This window comes from Cervus elaphus, chromosome 14, assembly GCF_910594005.1.
Source record: "Cervus elaphus chromosome 14, mCerEla1.1, whole genome shotgun sequence".
In the NCBI taxonomy this organism is placed as follows: domain Eukaryota; kingdom Metazoa; phylum Chordata; class Mammalia; order Artiodactyla; family Cervidae; genus Cervus; species Cervus elaphus.
This window is the reverse complement of record NC_057828.1, coordinates 7,066,979-7,088,007: the sequence shown is the minus strand read 5'-3', so window position 1 is coordinate 7,088,007 and position 21,029 is coordinate 7,066,979. Positions and strand designations below refer to the sequence as shown.

At 53.2% G+C, this 21,029-nt stretch overlaps 1 protein-coding gene and 1 long non-coding RNA gene across 2 annotated transcripts in view; one reads left to right on the top strand and one right to left on the bottom strand.

Moving 5' to 3' along the window:
- Window positions 1-12,352, bottom strand: part of MFSD4A (major facilitator superfamily domain containing 4A) — a 25,559-nt gene extending 13,207 nt beyond the window's left edge. The window contains exons 1-3 of the mRNA XM_043923544.1: window positions 11,818-12,352; window positions 2,315-2,513; window positions 1,417-1,677 (exon numbers count right to left, since the gene is read on the bottom strand). Coding sequence (XP_043779479.1) covers window positions 1,417-1,677; window positions 2,315-2,513; window positions 11,818-12,047 — 690 coding nt within the window. The 5' untranslated portion in view covers window positions 12,048-12,352. The remainder of the gene's footprint in view (window positions 1-1,416; window positions 1,678-2,314; window positions 2,514-11,817) is intronic.
- LOC122707728 lies at window positions 11,852-21,029 on the top strand. Its single transcript, XR_006344891.1, has 4 exons — window positions 11,852-11,988; window positions 14,348-14,530; window positions 16,201-16,309; window positions 20,815-21,029. It is a non-coding gene; the product is annotated as an uncharacterized LOC122707728 (long non-coding RNA).

The following is a 21,029-nucleotide window of genomic DNA, read 5'->3' as shown; positions in this document are numbered from 1 at the left end:
ATTTGCCCACATGCACATGCACGCTTAGCCCATTCTCTTCTGGGGTGGACTGTTTATCTTCAGACACAAACCAATGGAAAAAGTCCGGAAATCCTGCAGCAAACAAAGTGCCTCCAGTCTGTGCCTCATGGAGCAAGAGAAAACAGACCTCAGGCTTAAGCTGGCGGGACGTTCCAGCTTCCTGGTCCCAGAGTCTCAGCCTTGACATTGTACTGACAGGGCGCTTTGCCTTCCGAGGTCCCCCTTGGAGGGCAAGGCCTGAAGCAGCATTGTTCCCCAAACAATGATGGGCATGGGAAGAAAAGGGAAGGAGCAGGGGGAGAGGAGTACACTTTTGAGGCCGTCCCGTGAGGACTCTGGTACAGGGGATGTTACAGAAGAGAAGGGAAATGAGCAGTTGATCACAGGGCAGCTGTGGGGGCTTGTGCCGGAAGTCAGGGTTCCAGCCTGGTCAAGTCTCTTACTGGCCCCTTTATCAGGCCCTGGAGCCAGTGACGGTCTGACTGTTTAGTGGGACTGAGTGTCCTCAGAGGTCTCTTTCAATGCTACCAGTATGGCATCGCTCTGGGGCCCAGCCTGCCTGCCTTGGGAGGGGTAACTAGACTAACAGACTCCAAGTCAGGGTGATAAACTATGCGGCACCTCCATCCCATGGCCAGGCGGATGGCCACCTGGACTACCCCCACCCCAGCGCCTGCTCCTGGTGCTCCCAGCCATCGTCCCTAAGCTGGCCAGGAGCTGGCGGGGGTTCCCTAACCTCTCCCTCTGGCCCCAGCCTGGGCTAACCTAGGCTGCAGGGCCCCGGGGGGGTTTCCAGCCGGATACGGGCCAGTCCTGACTTGGCAGAGGAGCCTGAGAGCTGGGGTGCAGAGGGCCCTGGGATCCACCCCGGTCTGTCCCCGTCTGTCCCCACCAGGGCAGCCACATCACGCGGGGTCCCTTGGAGGTCATCTTGTCCATCTTCCAGCCTCCATGGGGGCCCACCTCACAGCAGCAATGGGAGACGCCCACTAGTGACTGAGGACAGCGGAGGGGAGCCTGGCGTGTCCTGCAGGGCTCTGTCCCAGGGCCCAATTCACCTGCCCTTGGAAGAGAAGAGCTGGTTTCCTTAGGGAGCTCCAAGGACTTGGAAGTCCACTCTGATCTCATGGCGCTAAACCTGCTCACTGTTTAACCTCCTTGGAGAATCGCAATCCCAGGATATCACAACTAAAGGACCTTAGAGGTGATCTCCTGTGACTCCCTGTGGTCAGGATGAATCCCTGCGGGTCGGCTCTCCCATCTTCTTGCCTTCCTGAAGGCACATCTCAGCCCCAGTCCATTTCTCAGAAACGGAAGAATCTGTACTGGGAGCTAGTATGGACTGGTAGGGGACTGTCCACTAGCCCTCACCCAACCCTGTCCGGGGACACTCACGTTGATCAGAGCCATAATCCAGAAGGCATAGGACACACGGGTCCCTGCCCCGTCCTGCGAGGGCAACCCAGGCAGCGTCCGGTTGGGCCAAGGCTGGGCCTCAGGGTGCTGACGGCTTAGGACCCTGGAGGCATGGAACAGGTGGCTGCCGGAGGTGGCATTGGCTGTGCTATTGGCAGGCAAGCAGCTGGCCTCAGACAGGAAAGGGTCGGCGATGAGAGGGCTCAGCAGTGCACCAAAGCCCACAAAGAAATGGAGAACCTGGAGGGGGAGAGAATTGGGGGGTGGTGGTGAAGGCATGGCTCAGGCTTTGCATGACCCCCATTGTGGGAGCAGCAGAGGATGGGAGGCAGGAGGCGTAAGGAGTGAAGCTCCTGTCCCCACCTTCCTGCCTGAGATAACTTGGTGACAGCGGCCAACCCCTCCCTCAGTCCCTTCTTTCCCAAAGCTTAACCCTCAGCCAGGGGTTATCCCCATGCCAGAATCCACCAGGTAACACCCCAAAGGGAAGAGGGCTTGACAAAGGGCAGGGCTGGACTAAAGTCCTGGGCAACAGGGAGGAGAAGGAAGGAAGAAGAAACACAGGAGGAGACGAGAGAACAGCAAGTCCTTCCATCACGCCGCGTCCCAATTTACAAAGAGCCTTTTCTCGTCAGCACTTAGATTCCTGTGACCCTTTGCGCACAGTGGTCATCACCCCGTTTCAGAGGTGAAACACCCAAGTCCAGAGATGACAGCCAGTGTGGCCCAGCTGGCAGTGGTCACTCTGAACTTGACCCTGCTGCTCCTTCCAGGTCACCGTCCTGGCCGTGAGGAAGGGACACCTGGCCCGGGCAGAGGGCTGAGGGCGCTCCTCGGAGCCCCGCCCCTCCCTGCCCCAGGACTGCTGGGGGCTCACCTGGAGGAAGACGGCGGAGTCCTTCTGGTAGATCCTCACCAGCTGCATGTTGGCTACGGTGTCGATGCAGCCCATGGCCAGGCCGGCCAGCGCCATGACAGAGGCCAGCACCTTCACGTCCCGGCAGAAGGGGATGGTGGCAAACACCAGGGAGATGGCCAGGGAGGAGGCGAAGAGGGCCCACAGCGACTGGGCCAGGCTGCAGGGTGGGGGGGGCGAGGTCAGTGGGCGGGGCTGCAGACCCCCCCAGCCCCATCCTCCACTTGCTGGGTGGACCCCCAGGGAAGCCGAGACATTCCTGTCATACTCTGGTCAGAGGGCAAAGGGAGCTGTGGCGCTCTGTCGCTTATTAGCTATAGGTTGTGGGCAAGATGTCTGAGTCTCCCCCGATGACAATCCCTGCCGCACGGTGGTCGTGAGAACTATGTAAGGGGCGTTTCACAAAGCATAATTGCTATTATTGGACTTATAAAAGTGATTTTGTATCCTTTACTTTGAACTGTTTGCTGATAAAACAATTATATGCGCAGATACCTCCATCCCTCCCAGGGAAGGGGTGGGGTGAATCGGTCCTGAGCGTCTCTGGGGAGCTGTGCCACCTGTGTGAGGCTGGAGGTGGGCCCGGGAGCACGGCCAGACCCCACACACACACACAGGTGTGGGGCATGCTGGGCCCTCTGCAGGCGCCAGGCCCAAGCCGCCCAAACCAAGCCCTCAGCCCAGATATCCGAGTAATCTGGTGACCCTTCTACGTGCCCGCAAGTGTCCAGAAGGGAGGCCCTCAGCCATCCCCACCGAGCGGTGTCTGGGTTGAGAGCTTTCCCCAGAGGAGCCCAGAGCAGCGGCTGAGTGAGTGAATATGTGCCTCGAAGCCTAGGGCTTTGTCGAGGTCTTTCGGGTGCACCCTGTCCAGCAACCAAACTCTCGAGAAAAGAAGGAAGCCTTATGTTTTCCGGGGCCAGTCTGAAAGGCTAAGGTGGGGGCAGGGGGGGAGGAGAGTGGGCAGAAGAAGGTTCTGGAAGGGAGGGCTTGTGGAGGAAGCACCTCAGATTATGAGAAGTTGGAGAGCCCTAGGCACCTCCATCTGGCTGTCCAGACTTAGAAGGTCGAGAGGGTTGGTGAGAGTCAGTATTTACATGTCAAGACCTGCATTTCCAGCTCACTGACAACAAGCGAGTCAAGAGACCCTTCAGGCTGTCCTCTCCTAGGAGTTCTTGCCTCTGACCCTGTTGGCGCTCAGCTTTTCATCTCGTTCCATCTTTGATTAAATCCGTTATCAGAGGGGCTCTGCTGATAGCAGTAGATTTCCTCGTTTTCTTGTTTGCAGGCTGGTCTACCCATGGTGACCCCTGCCAACTCCCAGCTCTGAGCTGTGTGTGAGAAGGCAGGGGAGACTGACCACCAGAGGCAAGCAAGAGGGGGCCGTGCTGCGGGGAGGCCTGCTCGGGGCCCCAGCCCCCGTCCTGCTCCCCGCGCACCGCGGGCCGCGGGCACTGACAGCCGGCCTGCTCCCCGCGCTTCACGTGCTTCTGCTTCCTGCTCCCCGGTGGGCCGTCTCCTGGTGCTGGCTCAGAGGCGATGCCCACACCTCGCAGGCCGACAGGCCTCTCAGCTCTCTTTCCCCTTCCTTTCCCTGCACAAGATTGACTGGGCAGCCTCCAGGGTGGCCTGACTTCAGGGGTGACAGGGCGTCCCCGCCTCCTCCTCAAGGTCCCCGCCTGAGCTACTCCATGGACCCGACATTCCTCACCCACCGCTTTCTGCTAAAGCACAGATGCCCCAAGTACAAAAATGCTCTCCTGAAAACGTGATACTATCACTCCTGTCTTGAAAAACCTGGATGAGCATGGTTAACCAGCCCGGTAGTAGAGTCCAGAGGGAGCCCGACCTGGGATCAGCGAACTGAGAGGGCGGGAGTGTGGGAAGTTGGGGGAAAGAAGGGAGAGCTGACATCACGGCGGACACGAGAACAGCAGACACCTGTTCACGGTGTCCAAGACATTTGGCGCACACAACAAAGCTGTGAGCTGGCCCTTGCAACTGGGCCTCGTGTGACTCACAAGGAAACGTAGGTCAGAGAGGGATCAGAGACAGTTAGGAGAAGGGCTAAGAAAGCAGTGGACAGATCCCGGACCACCGCCCGGGGCTGCTAACTTGCTCCCGACGCCGTGCTGCTTTCCCTGGAGGAGCGTGTGCACACACGTGTGTGCGTAGAAAGGGTGGTGCTGGGCCACAGACCCTGATGGGCTGAGAGGGGAGCAGCCAGCAGGGAGCGCGAGGCCGGGTTCTGCAGGGCCTTGGACTTACGAAGCGGCGGCAAACGGCTATAGTCGCTGGAACCGAGTGGACCCTCTGCTGGCGTTATGGGAGCTCCAACTGCTTCCAGATAATGCTGGCTCCATCACAAGCCTCCTAAGGAAACTGCTGCCTTCTGCTCTTTGCGGGACCCACACCTGGACTGTGCCTAGACCTCCATCCCCTGAGGCGTCTGGTCTGGGGTTACTAAATAATGCCAGTGAGATGGGAATGCTTGAGGAAGGGCTGTCTTATCACCCCACGCACCACGGCCTGGACAAAGGGATCAGAGACAGTGAGGAGGCTGATGGTATGGGGGTGACAAAGAGAAGGAGACAGGAGTGACAAGATAAAGAGTCTAGTGGGCCAGGTGGCCAGACGGTGCAGAGTGAAACAGGCGGCTTGGGAGACAGGGCTGGGGCTCAGAAGGGCTGGGGGCCAGTGGGCAGCCTTGCCAGGCCTCTCCTCGCTCCAGTGGGTACCCTCTCACTTTCCTGTTCTAGAGAGGGACACCCAGTATCCAGAGGGGGCCCTTTTGTTCCCAGGCCCAGGGACAGGCAGGAGGGAGGGATGGAAAGACAATTCGGAAAGGAAAGGCTGGAGGCAGGCTGGCCTGGGAAGTCCCTTCTGCCAACCCTGGGCCAAGCCGGGCCAGCTCCTGCCAACCCCGGGCCGTGGTTTGGGCTTACAGCTTGCCAGCTGGGTTCCTGGGGTACCCTGGGGTGGGGTGGGGGCAGCCAGGAGATGGAAGCCAGTTCCCAGGAAATGGGGACAGCTGCACCGCAGCGAACGTTGGGTTTGCATCCCAGGCAGCCCACCCGCCCCAGCTGTTTCGGCGGGGCTGTGCCTGGTCATTCCAAAAATCAGCCTGAACAAATTTCTTTAGGATGATAATGTTGTTGCCAAGAAAAAAGGCATCCTAGAGACATCCTAGAGCTAGACTGAAATACACTAATTGGCCTGGTCACAATGATTTGGTCAACGGCCCCTTCCAAAACTGTGGGTAATTGAAAATTACATAATAATAATGTCATTCCCCGGTGGCTCAGACAGTAAAGAGTCTGCCTGCAATGCGTGATACCCAGGTTTGATCCCTGGAGAAGGGAATGGCAACCCACTCCAGGATTCTTGCCTGAAGAATTCCATGGACAGCGGAGCCTGGCGGGCTACAGTCCATGGGGTTGCAGAGTAAGACACAACTGAGCGACTAACACTTTGCACTTTTTTTCCAAGGTCACTGCTGCTTTGGCAGCACAGATGTGTTTGTAACCAGAATTCGGGTCCTAGGCCAGTCTCTGCCGCTTCCCAGGGGGTGGCTCGGGGCAAGGCATTGACGCTGAGCCCTTCCGAGCCTCAGTTTCTCTGCTGTACACCAAGGATGGTGAGCGGTGCTTTGCAAGGCTCCTGTGCGGAGGGAGCGAGACGTCCGCTGGCCCCCGTCTGCTTCCTCACTGGCAGCTGTCCCCTGCCACCCCCAGCCATCTGCAGCTCACCTGCAGGTCCCGGGCTTTCCCGGAGGGGGAACACACTGGCCCGCTCGGCATTCAGGGTCAGAGACCTGGAGCCAGCTCCATGCCTGACCCCCGGCCCCGCCCCTGGTTCCCGCTGCCAAGCCCTCTGGGGTGATCCTGCGAGGCTGGCCCGGAAACTGCCAGAGTGGCACCAAGGACTGAAGAGCCCTACCCTCATTTTACACATCGGGAGGCAGCCCAGATGAGACAGGTGGGAGACAGGCCAGCACGGACCCGGCTTCTGGCCCCGACCTGGGAGAAGGCCAGGGTGGTGTCACCGCCTGTCCCTCCCTGGCCTGGGTCCTGAAGTCAGTGCAGGCTGGTGGAAAGGGGAGGGGGGCCTGGTCCCCCAAGACAGTCTGGGGAGCCCTTCCTCAGGAAGCCAGAGAAATGTCCGAGTTACTTATTAACGGTCCCACACAGAAGGTGCAGACGGGGGCGGGAGCAGAGTCAGGCCCTCTTGGCGGGCAGTACTGAGCTGCCGCCCACCTTGGCCGCGTGACCTTGAGCACAGCTCAGCCCAGGGTTCGGCCTTGCCCAGAGGGCACCTGTGACCCCTCATGCACCTGTGCTGGCCGTTCTGGTTCTGTGAAAGAGCAGGGGCTGCCTGGCTCCGAAACAGGGGAAGGGCTTGAACAGGCAGATGTCATCTGGGGTCCCACCCCCGACTGCTCGGGTATGGGGAAGAATGTGCGACATTCCCCTCACAGTTCTGCCACAAGGGAGTCCCTCTGTCCACCTTGGACAAGCTCCTCCCTGAAGGACCAGGCAAAGGGGCAGAAGGCAGACCCAGGCGGCGTCAGAGGCATCTAGCCCCTCTCCACCCCCACAGGGGCAAGGGCGGGCTGCAGACTCCGCTCCAGCCTGGGTGAAAGGGAAGGGCTGACACCTAGAAGGAGGGGCAGGAGAAGCCTCCAGCGGGGTCACCTCTGCACTCACACCCCTCCAGCGGGATCACCCCTGCACTCACACCCCAGCCCGTTCGACACCCTCTGCTAAGGCTGAGGGGACCCTGAAGGAGGAACAAGGGAGCCTGACTTGGGAGGGATCTCTAACGAGGCGGCTGCCCAGATCAGGGCAGCACCCTCGCGTGACGACGTCCCCTGGCCCGGCGAGTGCCGGGCCCCCACCGAGTGCTTCCTGCACGCCGGTGAAGCTTGTAGTCTGCCTGAAGCACCTCTCCCCACATCCCTTGCTTCCACTGCTCTCTCCTGACTTCAGGAGTCAGCTCAGAGAGGCCTTCCCCACGGAGCTAAAGTAATCCCAACTCTGTAACTCCACTTGCTTACCTTATTTCCTTCATCTCACTAAAATAGTCCTCTAGGCTGTAAGCACCTTAGGAGCAGGGACCTGCATCATTTTCATTCTGAAAACAGGGGCTGGCTCAAGAGATATTTGTTAAATTAGTGAATTAAAGGCTAGGACGGGTTTTGAGATTTTTTTAATTAAAAAAAAATTGAGATATAATTTACATGCCATAAACTATCTATTCAAAGCACACAATTAAGTGTTTTTTCAAAAATTTATTCAGAGTTATGAACTCATCACCATGATCTATGAGCATTTATATCACCTCCAAAAGAAACCCTTCACCCATTAGCAGTCACTCCCCATTCCTCTCTGCACGAACCCTTAGCCCTAAGAAACTACTCATCTACTTTCTGTCTCTAGAGATTTTCCTAACTCTGGACTTTCACAAAAATGGCACCATAAGAGTGTGTGGTCTTCTGTGACGGGCCTCTTTCACTTAGCATAACATTGTCAAAGATCACCCATTTATAGGATGAGTCAGGACTTCATGCCTTTTTATGACTGAAACACATTCCTTTGTGTGGACAGACCACATTTTGTTTGCCCATCCATCTGCGGATAAACATTTGGCTGTTATGAATAGCTGCTATCATGCTATATAATGCTGCTATGAACTTTCATGTACAAGTTTTTATGTGGACATATTTTCAGTTCTTTGAAGAATATACCTAGGAGTGAAACTGTTGGGCCAGATGCTATCTCCCGTGGAGAGAGATTTTTAAAGCCCAGGTCTGCGGCATGCTGGAAGGTGGACAAGCTGCTGGCGGGAGAGGAGGAGGCTTTCTAGATGGGAGACCAACCCAGGCCTGGCTCAGATAAGGGAACTGGCTTTCATACTGTGTTCCCAGGACCACAGGGAGCCAGGATCCTGGGCAAGTAGGTCAGAGAGTGGCCTGGGGAAATGTCCACGGAGAACAGGTTTCATGCAGTGGGCAGGGGAGAGTCAGAGGTGGTCTTGGGAAGGTGGGACTTGTAAGAAATTCAGAAAAAAAAAAAAAAAAGAAAGGTAGAGAAAAAGATAGTTAATAGAGCAAAGAGAAGACGAACTCAAGCCTTCAGTTAAGAGCACACATGCAGAGGAGATGCCCAGGTAAGGTGGGAAAGGTTGGGGAAGCTCTGAAAGTCATTTATCTGCCCCGATAGCTTTGAGATAAAAGGGTCTCCCAAACTGCCCAGGGTAGTAAGACAGGTCCCCATGAAACCAGGAACAAAACCCCAACCTTTTGTCTAAATACCCACCCCTTCTTCCTGTCTGACAAGGCACATATCTACACACCCTGCCAACTAGGTGTCTTTGGGTTTTTTTTCTGGAAAGTTTCCTGCTCTTGATAAGATTTTTCTAAGGACGGTCAAGTCCAGCTTCTTCTAGCCCTAAATACACCCTTCTCCCTCTCGGCCTACATGTAGTGCCTCCTTGGAGCTCTCCGACTATGTCAGAAGAGAGAGAGAGCGTTGGCCCCCGTGAGCAGAGGGCTCCTGCCCTCCTCTGCGCCCACACTGACGTTGAGGTCTCCGCACCCAGTCCCTCCAGAGTCCCTGTGGAGGCAACAAGAAGCCCCTGGGTGCAGGCCCAGGACTGGGCAGGACCCGCGCAGGAGCCCCAGAGACAGGGCGCTGCCGTGACTCTCCCCTCCCTGCTGTGTGCCATCCCACACGTCCCCCGCTCCCTCGCAACAGCTGGCCCGTCCCAGTTTGTTACACCAACCCCCACCGCAGAACTAGCGCACACTTGCAGTAATCACTTAAGCTGGAAAGCACTAGCGGCGTATTAGCATTTTAGCTCGCGGTGAGACCCCAAGGAGCCCAGTCTGAGAGGCCGATTTCAGGCTGGCAGAGGTTCTGTTTGATCTGAGGGAGGGAGGATTGAGATGAGCTGTAGGGCTGTAGGTAGGTGACGACTCCTGTCTGCGCACAGGCCACTCCTGCCACCTCCCTCTACTTCCACTGAAGTCTACCTTGCTCTTAACCAAGGGACAGGATTAGGACATGTTGTCTTGCAGTGGGAGGACTGAGGGTCACAATCTAAGCCTGAATCACAGATGGGACATACTCCCCCTGCCCTGCCGGACCCCCACCCATCACGTCCCAGCAGGAAGCCCCAGAAGCCCACAGTTTCCTCCCCAGGAGTGTCTGCTTAAGGATACTCAGCCCATGAGTATGGACCGTGTGCCTCTGCCTGGAGAGCATACGGTGTAACTCGTACCCTGCAGAGCTGAAGCAGACTACTATGAGTCAGCTCGCTTTTTTATGAAAAAGCAAGAGGCATTTCCAAACTATCTGGTTCTAGACACAAATGTGGGGGTTCATATCCTGGCCAGCTTAATAGCTCTGTGACCTGGGGCAAGTTTCTTAACCTCCCTGTGATTCAGCCTCCTGCACGACCCTATCTACAGGATTGTCATGAAGGTTAAATGAGTTGATACAAGAACATTACCGAGAAAGAAGCACTGAGTACAGGGCCTGTGTGCCCAGCCGTGTCTGACTCTTAGAGACCCTGTCAGGCTCCTCGGCGCAAGGAATATTCCTGGCAAAATACTGGACTGGATTGCCATTTCCTTCTCCAGGGGATCTTCCCATCCCAGCTATCAAACCTGTGTCTCCTGCATGCCGTCATTGGCAGGTGGATTCTTTACTGCTGTGCCACCTCAGAAGCCCAAGTAAGAACAGTGCTTGGCATGGCCTAAATGCTCAAAAAAGCAAGTTATTATTGCTATCATGACTATTCTCCTTTTCCATGAGCCAGTTTCCCATGCCAAGACCCTTCCCACTGTCCGTTCAGAGCCCCTCGTTGAGTACCGAGCCCTGAGGGAGGCACTGGGCAGGTAAGGAAGAGCCGGCCCAGCTGGGTGTGTATCTTTGCTGTTCTCACAAATCCTGGCATGCCAACCTGCCATTTAGAATTATCCTCATTCCTCTTCCTGTTCCTTACCCTACACAGGTTTCTAAAAAGTTCCAGGTAAGGGAGCTTTTGTAAGTCAAAATACTTAAAAACAAAGAGAAAAATACCCAGAATGATTTCTAATGAAACCTGTAGGCAGAATCAGAAAGAATCTTGAGCTTTTTCTTAAGATTTTCTGAGTTCTCCACGCATCCACTCTTGTACAAAACCCACAGAAACACTAGTGTCCATAAGGACACTTGCTTCTTCAGAGGAGACTTCTTTGGTTTACAAGAGGATTTTGGTCGTGGGGATAATCACTCCCGAATTGATCACGTTTGGTCAGCCGGATGGCTTAAAGTGGCTCTCCATGTGTGGACACCTGTGCTCCTCTCCATCAACTCTAGGGGACCCAACTCACAGACGCCTCTAGCAGTGAGCCGAAGGGCAGCGCCTTAGGCCCAGAAACCCACCCCCACACCCCTGTGGTTTTGTTCCCAGGCTTCTGCTTGTCTGAGGCCATGCAGTCCAGGAAACCACCCAGCCAGAAGCCAGGACTAGGGAGACCGCCAGCAGCCTCTGACTTGCAAGTCATCCAGCCCCTGCTGTGGGTCTCTTCTCCCCGGAGCATCAGGAGAGTGGATCCTGCTGCCTTTCCAAAGGGCTCCATGGAGGTGGCCCTGTCCAATTCAAGCCTGGAGGATGAGGCTCTGCAATGGTAGGCAAAGGGGAACCTCTGGGGGCCATGCCAGACAGCCCAGAACCCTGCCCTCTGGCAGACGCTGGGCAGGAGGAACATGGGGTCGGAGAGGCGGAGGCCAGAGATGGTCACCTCACTAAGCGATGGGTGGGTCACCCTGCACCTCCCCTTTGGTGACCTCAGCGCTGAGGTCCTGCCTGTCTCAGAGGCAGAAGGGTGCTGCTTGCAGGGGCCAGTGCCGGAAGCCCGGCGCCCCCAGGGGCAGGACCCCACAGCACTCACCAGCCCAGTGGTCACCCGGGAAGGGACACCCTTTGCTGGCTGCTCTGGAGCTGAGGATCTGAGTGGAGCCCGCCCCAGGGCACTCTGTCCAGCTGCAGCCAGCCCTGGCGCTGGGCACAGCCCCTGAGATCCACTCCCTCTCCTGCCACCTCACTTCCAATTCCGCCCCCGGCAGCAGGGGCTACGGACAGACCTCAGTCGGCTCGTGCCAGAGGCGACCCGGCTGCCTCTGCGAGCTCGCTGCGGGGGGCGGGGGCTGGGGTGGAATAAGCAGGATGAGGGCTGGGTCTATGAGTAAGGGCAAAAAAATGATCTAAAAGTCACCTTCAGTCCTCGGGGAGAGTTTTGGGGGGAGACCTGGGGGGGGGGGCGGGTGGTACGGAGGCAGCCCTCCGGCTAAGTCAGGGAACGGCTGGCGGGGCGGGGAGGGGTGGTCGCGGCCTTCCGGAAGCAGGGACGACCCCCGGCGCGAGCCCCGCTGGGGGCAGGACGAGGGCGACGGGAAGGGCCGGGGACTGGCACTCACGTCCTCTTGAAGACGCCCCCGAGGGCGCTGCCCAGCAGGAGGCAGAGCTGCTGCGAGAAGAAGACCCAGGAGATCTCGGGCAGCGAGCTGCGCGTCTGGCAGCGCAGGTCCAGCAGCGTGGGCCCCAGGAAGGCGATGCACAGGCCGAAGCTGAAGAAGACGCTCCAGTAGGTGAGCGTGGGCTGCAGGTTGCGGCGGAGCAGCCCGGACACCCGGACGTCGCAGCCCATGGCCCCGGCCGGCGGGCTCGCGGCTGCTGGTGCGGGCGCGCGCGGTGCCGGAGTGCCGCTTCGCCCGCCCGCCGGCGGGAGGGCCAGCCGGGCCGGGGAGCCAGGGGCCGGGGAGTGGCGGGGGCGGGCGGGGAGGGGCCTCCCGGCGAGGGGCCCCGCCCTCGGGCCCAGGGAGCGCCCGGGGCGCCGTGGGCACCGCGACCGGGCCCGCGCCCTCCCCGCGCGGTGCCAAGTGCGGGTCTCGCCTCCTCCCCGCACTCAGATTTCCACCATCCCCCGGCTACGGGAGACCCTGCGGGAACCACTAGTCACCCCCACCCCCTCTCCCTCCAGTTCCGTGTCTTTCCAATCTCCTTATCCGGCCCCCCAGGGTCGGAGGGCCCTGGACGCCCATCGGCAAACTGGGCAAACAGAGCCCGAGACGTCCGGTAAGGACACCGGGAGCGTGGTCTTCGGGCGCTTCTCTGAGGCTGCAGCTGCAAACCCTCCCCAGGCCCCGTTCTGGCCTGTGCTTTCATGTGAAGGGACCCCGAGCCCTCTCCCCTAAACTAGGGGCTTCACTGATGGACTTCGGGCGTCCGACAGCGCCCGGTCTCCCCTTGGAATAGAAGGCAAAAATCTCCTGCATACGTTTTTTTTTTTTTCTTGGCAGAGTATTCCTGACTTTCACCAGAAAGGTAGTCACTCTAAGCTCAGCAGAAGGGCCTGAGACACATCTCCTTGGTGCCCTGTCCAGGTGGGATGGAGGAACACAAAGGTGTTCTTCCAGACGCATCTCTCTCCTTTCCTCCTTATTGAGAAGGGGGCGAGAGGAGGGTGGGAAGAGCAGGGTAGTGACTTGGAGGAATTCTAAAATCGTCCTGGAGGGAAAGAAAAAAAGATTTTTTTTTCTTCGCTGGAAGAAGTGCTGGCTGGGGGGTGGAGTGGGAGGGTGTTAAACTCCAGACTGGGAGTCCTTCCAGGCGCCTGCAGTTGACGCAGGCTGTTACTCCCCCCAGGTGGCCATGTGGCTGTTGGGTCCTGCGTGGTCCTGCTCATGAGGGAGCCAGGCACCTGTCCTGCGCTGACCTCTGGGGCAGAGCAGAGGGGCCCCTCAGGTCACCTCAGCCCAGGCGCTCTAGTAGTGGCAGGAGCCATGAGGTCATGACCACTCGCCCCCCACGGGGACCAAGGCTGAAACAGGAGGAGATAAGGGGGTGGGTGTCCGCATGATGGTTTGACATGTGGTGGAGGCAGCCAGCCTCTCTTGCTCCTGCCGGTCCCCTCTCACTGGGCGCCCTAGCATCTGCCCTGTCTCCCAGGGTGTGGGCGCCGGGCCGGGGAGCCCCAGGATCCCTCTGGCTTGGTTGGCCTATGGTTGATGACAGTTACTTGTTCAGTAGTGATTATGCTGGGCCTGCAGAGTACTTGCAATTAAGCAAAACGTTATCCTCTAGGGAGGGGGAGAAAAACAATAACTGTAAACATTTAACTGAGTCCTCTCTGCCACTCTCAAAGAATTCCAGAAGCTCAGAGTTGGAAGGAGCTATCTCCAGTGGAGTCCCCTGTCCCCACCCCATCACTGCTGATAAATGCTCATCAGTGCAGTGCTGGACTGATTGATGCCTCTTAGTGACGGGGACCTCACTTATCATTTCCAGGGGTCTGCTTCCAAAGAGACTCACCTCTGGTCGTAGGAAACGTTTTGTGCGGAACTGGAATGCTTCTCCCTGTGGCTCCCCACTGCCACCCACAGGACACGTCTAATTGCTCTGTGCACACTGGTCCCTCACACACATAATGACCTCACCCCCACACTTGGCTTCTCCAGCCCAAATGCTTGAAATTCTTTCATGATTCCCTTAGATGGTACTTCCCAGTTATATCATCCTACTGGTTCAGCTCTTGACAGTGACTCTGGTACAGTGAGGAAGTCCACAGTGTCTGGAATGCTAGAAGCTTTCTATAACTTGATCTGGGGGGTGGTTACGCAGTTGTGAACATAGAAATATTATACCCCGCCTTGAATGCAGCACCCAGTCACCTTACAGTCAAATCTTTCTGCCTTCCTTCTCTCCTTCCTTACTTTCTTCCTTCCTTAGGTGTGAGGCCCTTGAGCAGAGACAAACAAGTAAGTAACCAAATAATGTACATTCTGTAACAGGAGTGCTTTGAGAGCCTGGGGGAGAGGGGCAGACAGTTCTGCCTGGGAAGGCTTCATGGAACAGGTGATTACTAAACTGGATCTGGAAGGGCAAGTATGTGAAAAAGTTTTGCTCATGTGCTCTTTCTCCTCTTTCTCTGTCACGTCTGTTTTCCAGCACCATGACATTGCCTACCTCCTCCAGGAAGCTTGCTCAGAAAAGTATCTGTCTAGCTCCCAAGTCCCAGCAAGCCCCCTGCACTCCTTTTGCCCTACAGTCTTTGTAGTGTCAGCTGTTACATTTCAGCAAGTGTTAGCTTCCTGTTCCTGCCACCCTGCCTCTCCTGTGGCCAATTAAACGGTGAGTTCTTAAGGACACAACTGTATTTGCCTCTAACTCCCCACCTTTGCCTTCTTTGGGATTGAAGTGAAAACTGACCTTTTCCAGTTCTGTGGCCACTGCTGAGTTTTCCAAATTTGCTGGCATATTGAGTGTAGCACTTTAACAGTATCATCTTTTAGGATTTGGAATAGCTCATCTGGAATTCCATCACCTTCACTAGCTTTGTTTGCAGTGATGCTTCCTAAGGCCCACTTGACTTCGCACTCTAAGATGTATAATCATAAGGGATTTGATTTAGAGCATACCTTAATGGCCTAGTGGTTTTCCCTACTTTCTTCTATTTTATTCTGAATTTGGCAATAAGGAGTTCATGGTCTGAGTCACAGTCAGCTCCTGGTCTTGTTTTTGCTGACTGTATAGAGCTTCTCCATCTTCGACTGCAAAAAAATATAATCAGTCCAATTTCGGTGTCGACCATCTGGTGATGTCCATGTGTAGAGTCATGTCTTGTGTTGTTGGAAGAGGGTGTTTGTTATGACAAGTGCGTTCTCTTGGCAAAAGTCTGTTAGCTTTTCCCCTGCTTCATTCTGTACTCCAAGGCCAAACTTGCCTGTTACTCCAGGTGTTTCTTGACTTCCTACTTTTGCATTCCAGTCCTCTATGATGAAAAGGACATCTTTTATTTGATGTTAGTTCTAGAAGGTCTTGTAGGTCTTCGTAGAACTGTTCAACTTCAGCTTCTTTGGCATTAGTGGTTGGGGCAAAGACTTGGATTACTGTGATATTGATTGGTTTGCCTTGGAAACGAACAGAGATCATTCTGTCGTTTTTGAGATTGCACCCAAGTGCTACATTTTGGACTCTTTTGTTGACTACGAGGGCTACTCCATTTCTTCTAAGGGATTCTTGCCCACAGTTGTAGATATAATGGTCATCTGAATTAAATTCACCCATTCCAGTCCATTTTTGTTCACTGATTCCTAAAATATTGATGTTCACTCTTGCCATTTCCTGTTTGACCATTTCCAATTTGCCTTGATTCATGGACCTAACATTCCAGGCTCCAATGCAGTATTGCTCTTCACAGCATCAGACTTTACTTTTACCACCAGACACATCCACAATTGGGCGTTGTTTCCTCTTTGGCTCAGTCACTTCATTCCTTCTGGAGCTATTTCTCTGCTTTTCTCCAGCAGTATATTGGGCATCTACTGACTTGGGGAGTTCACCTTTCAGTGTCATATCTTGCTGCCTTTTCATACTATCCATGGGTTCTTAAAGCAAGAAAGCTAAAGTGGCTTGCCATTCCCTTCTCCAGTGGACCACGTTTTGTCAGAACTCTCCACTATGACCCATCTGTCTTGGGTGGCCCTACACGGCATGGTTCATAGTTTCATTGAGTTAGGCGAGGTTGTGGTCCATGTGATCAGATTGGTTAGTTTCCTATGATTGTAGTTTTCATTCTGTCTGCCCTCTGATGGATGAAGATAAGAGGCTTGTGGACCCTTTCTGATGGGAGGGACTGGCTGCAGGGAAAACTGGGTCTTGCTCTGGTGGGCAAGGACATGCTCAGTAAATCTTTAATCCAATTTTCTGCTGATGGGTGCGGCTGTGTTCCCTCCCTGTAGTTTGGTCTGAGGCCAAACTTTGGTGGAGGAAATGGCAGTAATGGTGACCTCCTTCCAAAGGACTTACGCCAGCACGCTGAGCCTCCCAGGACTGCTGTAGTTAGTGCTCTGACCCCATGGAAGGCCACGGTCAACCACATCTCCATCAGAGACTCCTGGACACTCACAGGTAAGTCTGGCTCAGTCTCTTGTGGTGTCACTGATACCCAGAGATCAAATTTCCAACATCCGTTGGACCATAGAAAAGCAAGAGAATTCCAGAAAAACATCTACTTCTGCTTCTTTGATTACACTAAAGTCTTTGACTATGTGGATCACAATAAACTGTGGAAAATTCTTAAAGAGATAGGAATACCAAACCACCTTACCTGCCTCCTGCAAAACCTGTATGTCAGTCAAGAAGCAACAGTTGGAACCAGACATGGAGCAATGGACTGGTTCAAAATTGGGAAAGGAGTACATCAAGGTTACCCTGCTTCAGTTCAGTTCAATTCAGTCGCTCAGTCGTGTCTGATTCTGCAACCCCACGGACTGCAGCATGCCAGGCTTCCCAGTACATCACCAACTCCCGGAGCTTACTCAAACCATCTCATCCTCTGTCATCCCCTTCTCCTCCCGCCTTCAATCTTTCCCAGCATCAGGATCTTTTCAAATGAGTCAGTTCTTCGAATTAGATTACCAAAGTGTTGGAATTTCAGCTTCAGCATCAGTCCTTCCAAAAAATATTCAGGAATGATTTCCTTTAGGATTGACTGATTGGATCTCTCCTTGCAGTCCAAGGAATTCTCAAGAGTCTTCTCTAACACCACAGTTCAAAAGCATCAATTCTTTGGCGCTCAGCTTTCTTTATGGTTCAACTCTCACATTCCATACATGACTACTGGAAAAATCATAGCTTTGACTAGACAGACCTTTGTTAGTCACCCTGCTTATTTAACTTATATGCAGAGTACATCATGTGAAATGCCAAGCTGGATGAAGCATAAATTGGAATCAAGATTGCCGGGAGAAATATCAGTAAACTCAGATATGCAGATGACACCACCCTTATGGCAGAAAATGAAGAAGAACTAAAGAACCTCTTGATGAAAATGAAAGAGGAGAGTGAAAAAGCTGGCTTAAAACTCAACATTCAGAAAGCTAAGATCATGGGTTCTGGTCCCATCACTTCATGGCAAATAGATGGGGAAACAATGGAAACAGTGACAGACTTTATTTTCTTGGGCTCCAAAATCACTGTAGATGGTGACTGCAACCATGAAATTAAAAGACCCTTGCTCCTTGGAAGAAAAGCTATGATCAACCTAGACAACATATTAAAAAGCAGAGACAACAAAGTTCTGTCTAGTCAAAGCTTTGGCTTTTCCAATAGTCATGTATGGATGTGAGAGTTGGTCCTTGAAGAAGGCTGAGTGCTGAAGCATTGATGCTTTTGAACTGTTGTGTTGGAGAAGACTCTTGGACTGCAAGGAGATCAAACCAGTCAGTCCTAAAGGAGATGTTCATTGGAAGGACTGATGCTGAAGCTGAAGTTCCAATACTTTGGCTAGCTGATGTGAAGAGCTGGCTCATTAGAAAAGATCCTGATGCTGGGAAAGATTGAAGGCAGGAGAAGAGGGAAACAGAGGATGAGATGGTTGGGTGGCATCACCGACACAGTGGACATGAGTTTCAGCAAGCTCTGGGAGATGGTGAAGGACAGTGAAGCCTGGCATGCTGTAGCCCATGGGGCCGCAGAGTAGGATGTGACTGAGCGATTGGACAGCAGTACACTTGCCTTATGCCTCACATAACACCTTGCAGATAACAAGCCCTGGATACATAGCTGTGAACTGAATTATTTACATAACACCTTTTTGATTATTTTTTAATTTTCATTTACATATCTTATCTCCTAGTAATACCAAGTTTCCCAAGGGCAGAGTCTGTCTTTTGTGCTGTGTATTCAAATGTCTTGCCCTATCTAGTTACCCTGTGGTCATTCTTAAATTTGAAAGAAAACCTTGGGTAATCCCAGAGCCATTCTCTGATTGACCTCCTTGTAAATTGGAAAGAAATTACCCCTGTTTCTCACAAGCTTTGGAAAGCAGTTTGAGACCTCAAAATACGAAAAAAAAAAGTGACCTGGCAGAAAGAGTGAAGAGTTCTCAGATTCTTGCTTGAAATCTATTCTTTTGCTTCTAGCGTCACCCTCTCCAGGAAGCTTTCTCCAAGTTTCCTAGGGTCCCTCCTTGGGGCTCCCAACGGAAACCATTGATAATGAACTGTTTACTGCTACTGTTTCAAGGCAAGGGTCATGGGGCTTGTTCTTCACTGGGTGCGGGGATTGACTCCTTGGTGAGAAGTGTTTGCACTACTCTGATTCCTGCTTACACTTGGAAGGTTACAAGCAATAAACCAGTGGCTTGTCTTGGACTATGGATAGGTAATCTAAATCCTGAAAATACTCAAAGTGAAAGCAAACAAGATAATATAACACAGTGTGAAGTAAGAGCTAGATACCCTCACCATGATTCTTTTACATGCATCATAGCTCCCCAGATTCCTTAGTGTATAAACCTATGGTGTACATTTTGTTTTTGTTGCTGTTTCTATTAGCTTTGAAAACCTTAAATATTACAAAATGAACAAAGAGAAAAGGTCTGACTATAGCAATCTAGAGGGGGAATTCCTGGGACTTGGGCCTAATTTCATGCTTGGCAGAATCCTCTACATGACCACGGAGCTGCCCTTGGTCCCCAGGGCCCTCTGTTCTCTGCTTCCCAGACTCTCTTAAGGCTAGACAGGAGCAACAGAGTTAAGTCTCTGTTCAAGATCATTAAGCATATCCTGCAGTTCCTCTGGCTTTTCCAGGGCATGAGACTGGCCCTCCCTCACTTCTGGATTTTGTCTACTTGTCCACATCCTCACCTGGCTGGCCAGACTGTGGAAAGTGGATTGGCAGGCTCTGTCTGGGATTGGCATAGGGCAGTTGGCAAATGGCTTGGTGCCAAGGACTGACCCCAGATGACCCAGCCACCCTACCACACATGTAGCAAAGATGGGTGTGTGTACAAAGAGCCTTCTTTCTCAAGTATCCAGGTGAACTGATCTTTATGGACGGTGAAGAAGGTGGTTGCTGCAAGGTGCCAAGAGGGATAGGAGGGACAGGAACAGGCGAAATGGCCCAGAAGCATCTTAAAAATTAGACCAGTGGCCACACATATCCTGGAGAGAATGTTGCATAGAACCTGACATTTATTCGGTGTCTGAAAGTGTTAGTTGAAGCTAATCTTTGAAAGTTGAAAGGACTCTCTGAAATTATCTAGTGCAACCTCCCACTCAGAAACAGAATTTTATGTACAGCATCCTTGAAGGTGGCCACAGCTTTAGTGTGCTCAGGCTTGATGTCAGAAGAATCTAGTCTAAGCTATAAGACCTGTGAAAAAGTGAGCCTCAGGGTTTTTCTTCTCTAAAATGTGAGGAATAATTCTTCCCTTACTGAGAGAGAATGTAGACACAGGAGCTAGCACACCAAGTTCTCATTAAATGATAATTATTATTATTGTTATTATCAACACCAATTCAAACTGATCTCCTAGTCTTGTATGCTAAAACAGTGGCTAATGAGACCAAGTCTGCCTAAAACTGAGTCCCCATTCTGAGTCCTCTCTGTCCAGAAGTATTCCCCATCTTATCCCTTCTGACCTCAATCCTGTACTAACTAAGCACTAGTCACCCAGACTTAGAGGACTAAAATTGCTGTTGACAATAACATTGTTAATGTACAGACTGAGGTTGCTTCTCCAGGCAAGATGAGCTAGCAGAACCCTGGGTCATGGGCCACCAGCCCATGGTGGCCCTTAGGCATCCTGACCCTTAAAACTATGAACTATGATTAAGAAATGTCATAAGATGATGATTAACCTTTTCCTTCCCCTTTAACAACCCCTAACTTAGAGACTTCCCTGATGGTCCAGTGGTTAAGACTCCGTGCTCCCAAAGGAGGGGCCTGAGTTGGATCCCTGGTCAGGATCCCACATGCCACAACCAAAGATCCTGTATGCCATAAAGAATGTCGAAGATCCCATGTGCTGCAACTAAGACCGGGTGCAGCCAAATAAATAAATAAAAATATTTTTTAAAAATTATAAAAAAAAAACAGCTCCCAGTGGGAGTGGATCTGAGGCTTGCCTCCCACTCCCTTGTTTGATGCCCTGCAATAAACTCTTACTTTGCTGCAAATGTCTACTTTCAGAGTTTGCCTTTCTAAATGGCGGGCTCATGAGCCCTTTGGCCAGGTTGCAATTTGGCTACCATAAAGGGACCTCCCAGGTTCCCCTGAAGTTAGTGCCTGTGGTCTGCAGCCCTTTGCCAGTGTGGAGCTTCCCTTAGCAGATCCAGCAGCTGAGGCTCTTTTGGCCAAGATATCCGATCAGGGAAGTCCCTTTTTGACCAGGCATCAGCAACCCTAGGCAATATTCCAGGCTTGCAATGAAGGAATGGTTTTTGGATTGGAAGACCTCTATGGTAAAGAACCAGCACAATGGTATGGGCTGAAAACTTTTATGTTTGTAAGTTAATGCCCTCCTAGGTCCATTGCTGGGTACTGAAGGATGAATTGGGTTTGATAAAAGTATGATCCTGGGACTTCTCTGGTGGCACAGTGGATAAAGAATCCTCCCGCCCATGCAGGGGACATGGGTTCAGTCCCTGGTCTGGGAAGATTCCACATGCTGTGGCGCAACAAAGTCTGCGCACCACAGCTACGGAGTGGGCACTCGTGAGCCCACGTGCTGCAACTACTGAAGCCTGTACGCCCAGAGCCTGCACTCTGCAACGAGAGAAGCGCCTCAGTGAGGAGCCTGCACACCACAACGAAGAGTAGCCCCCGCCTGCCACGGCAAAGA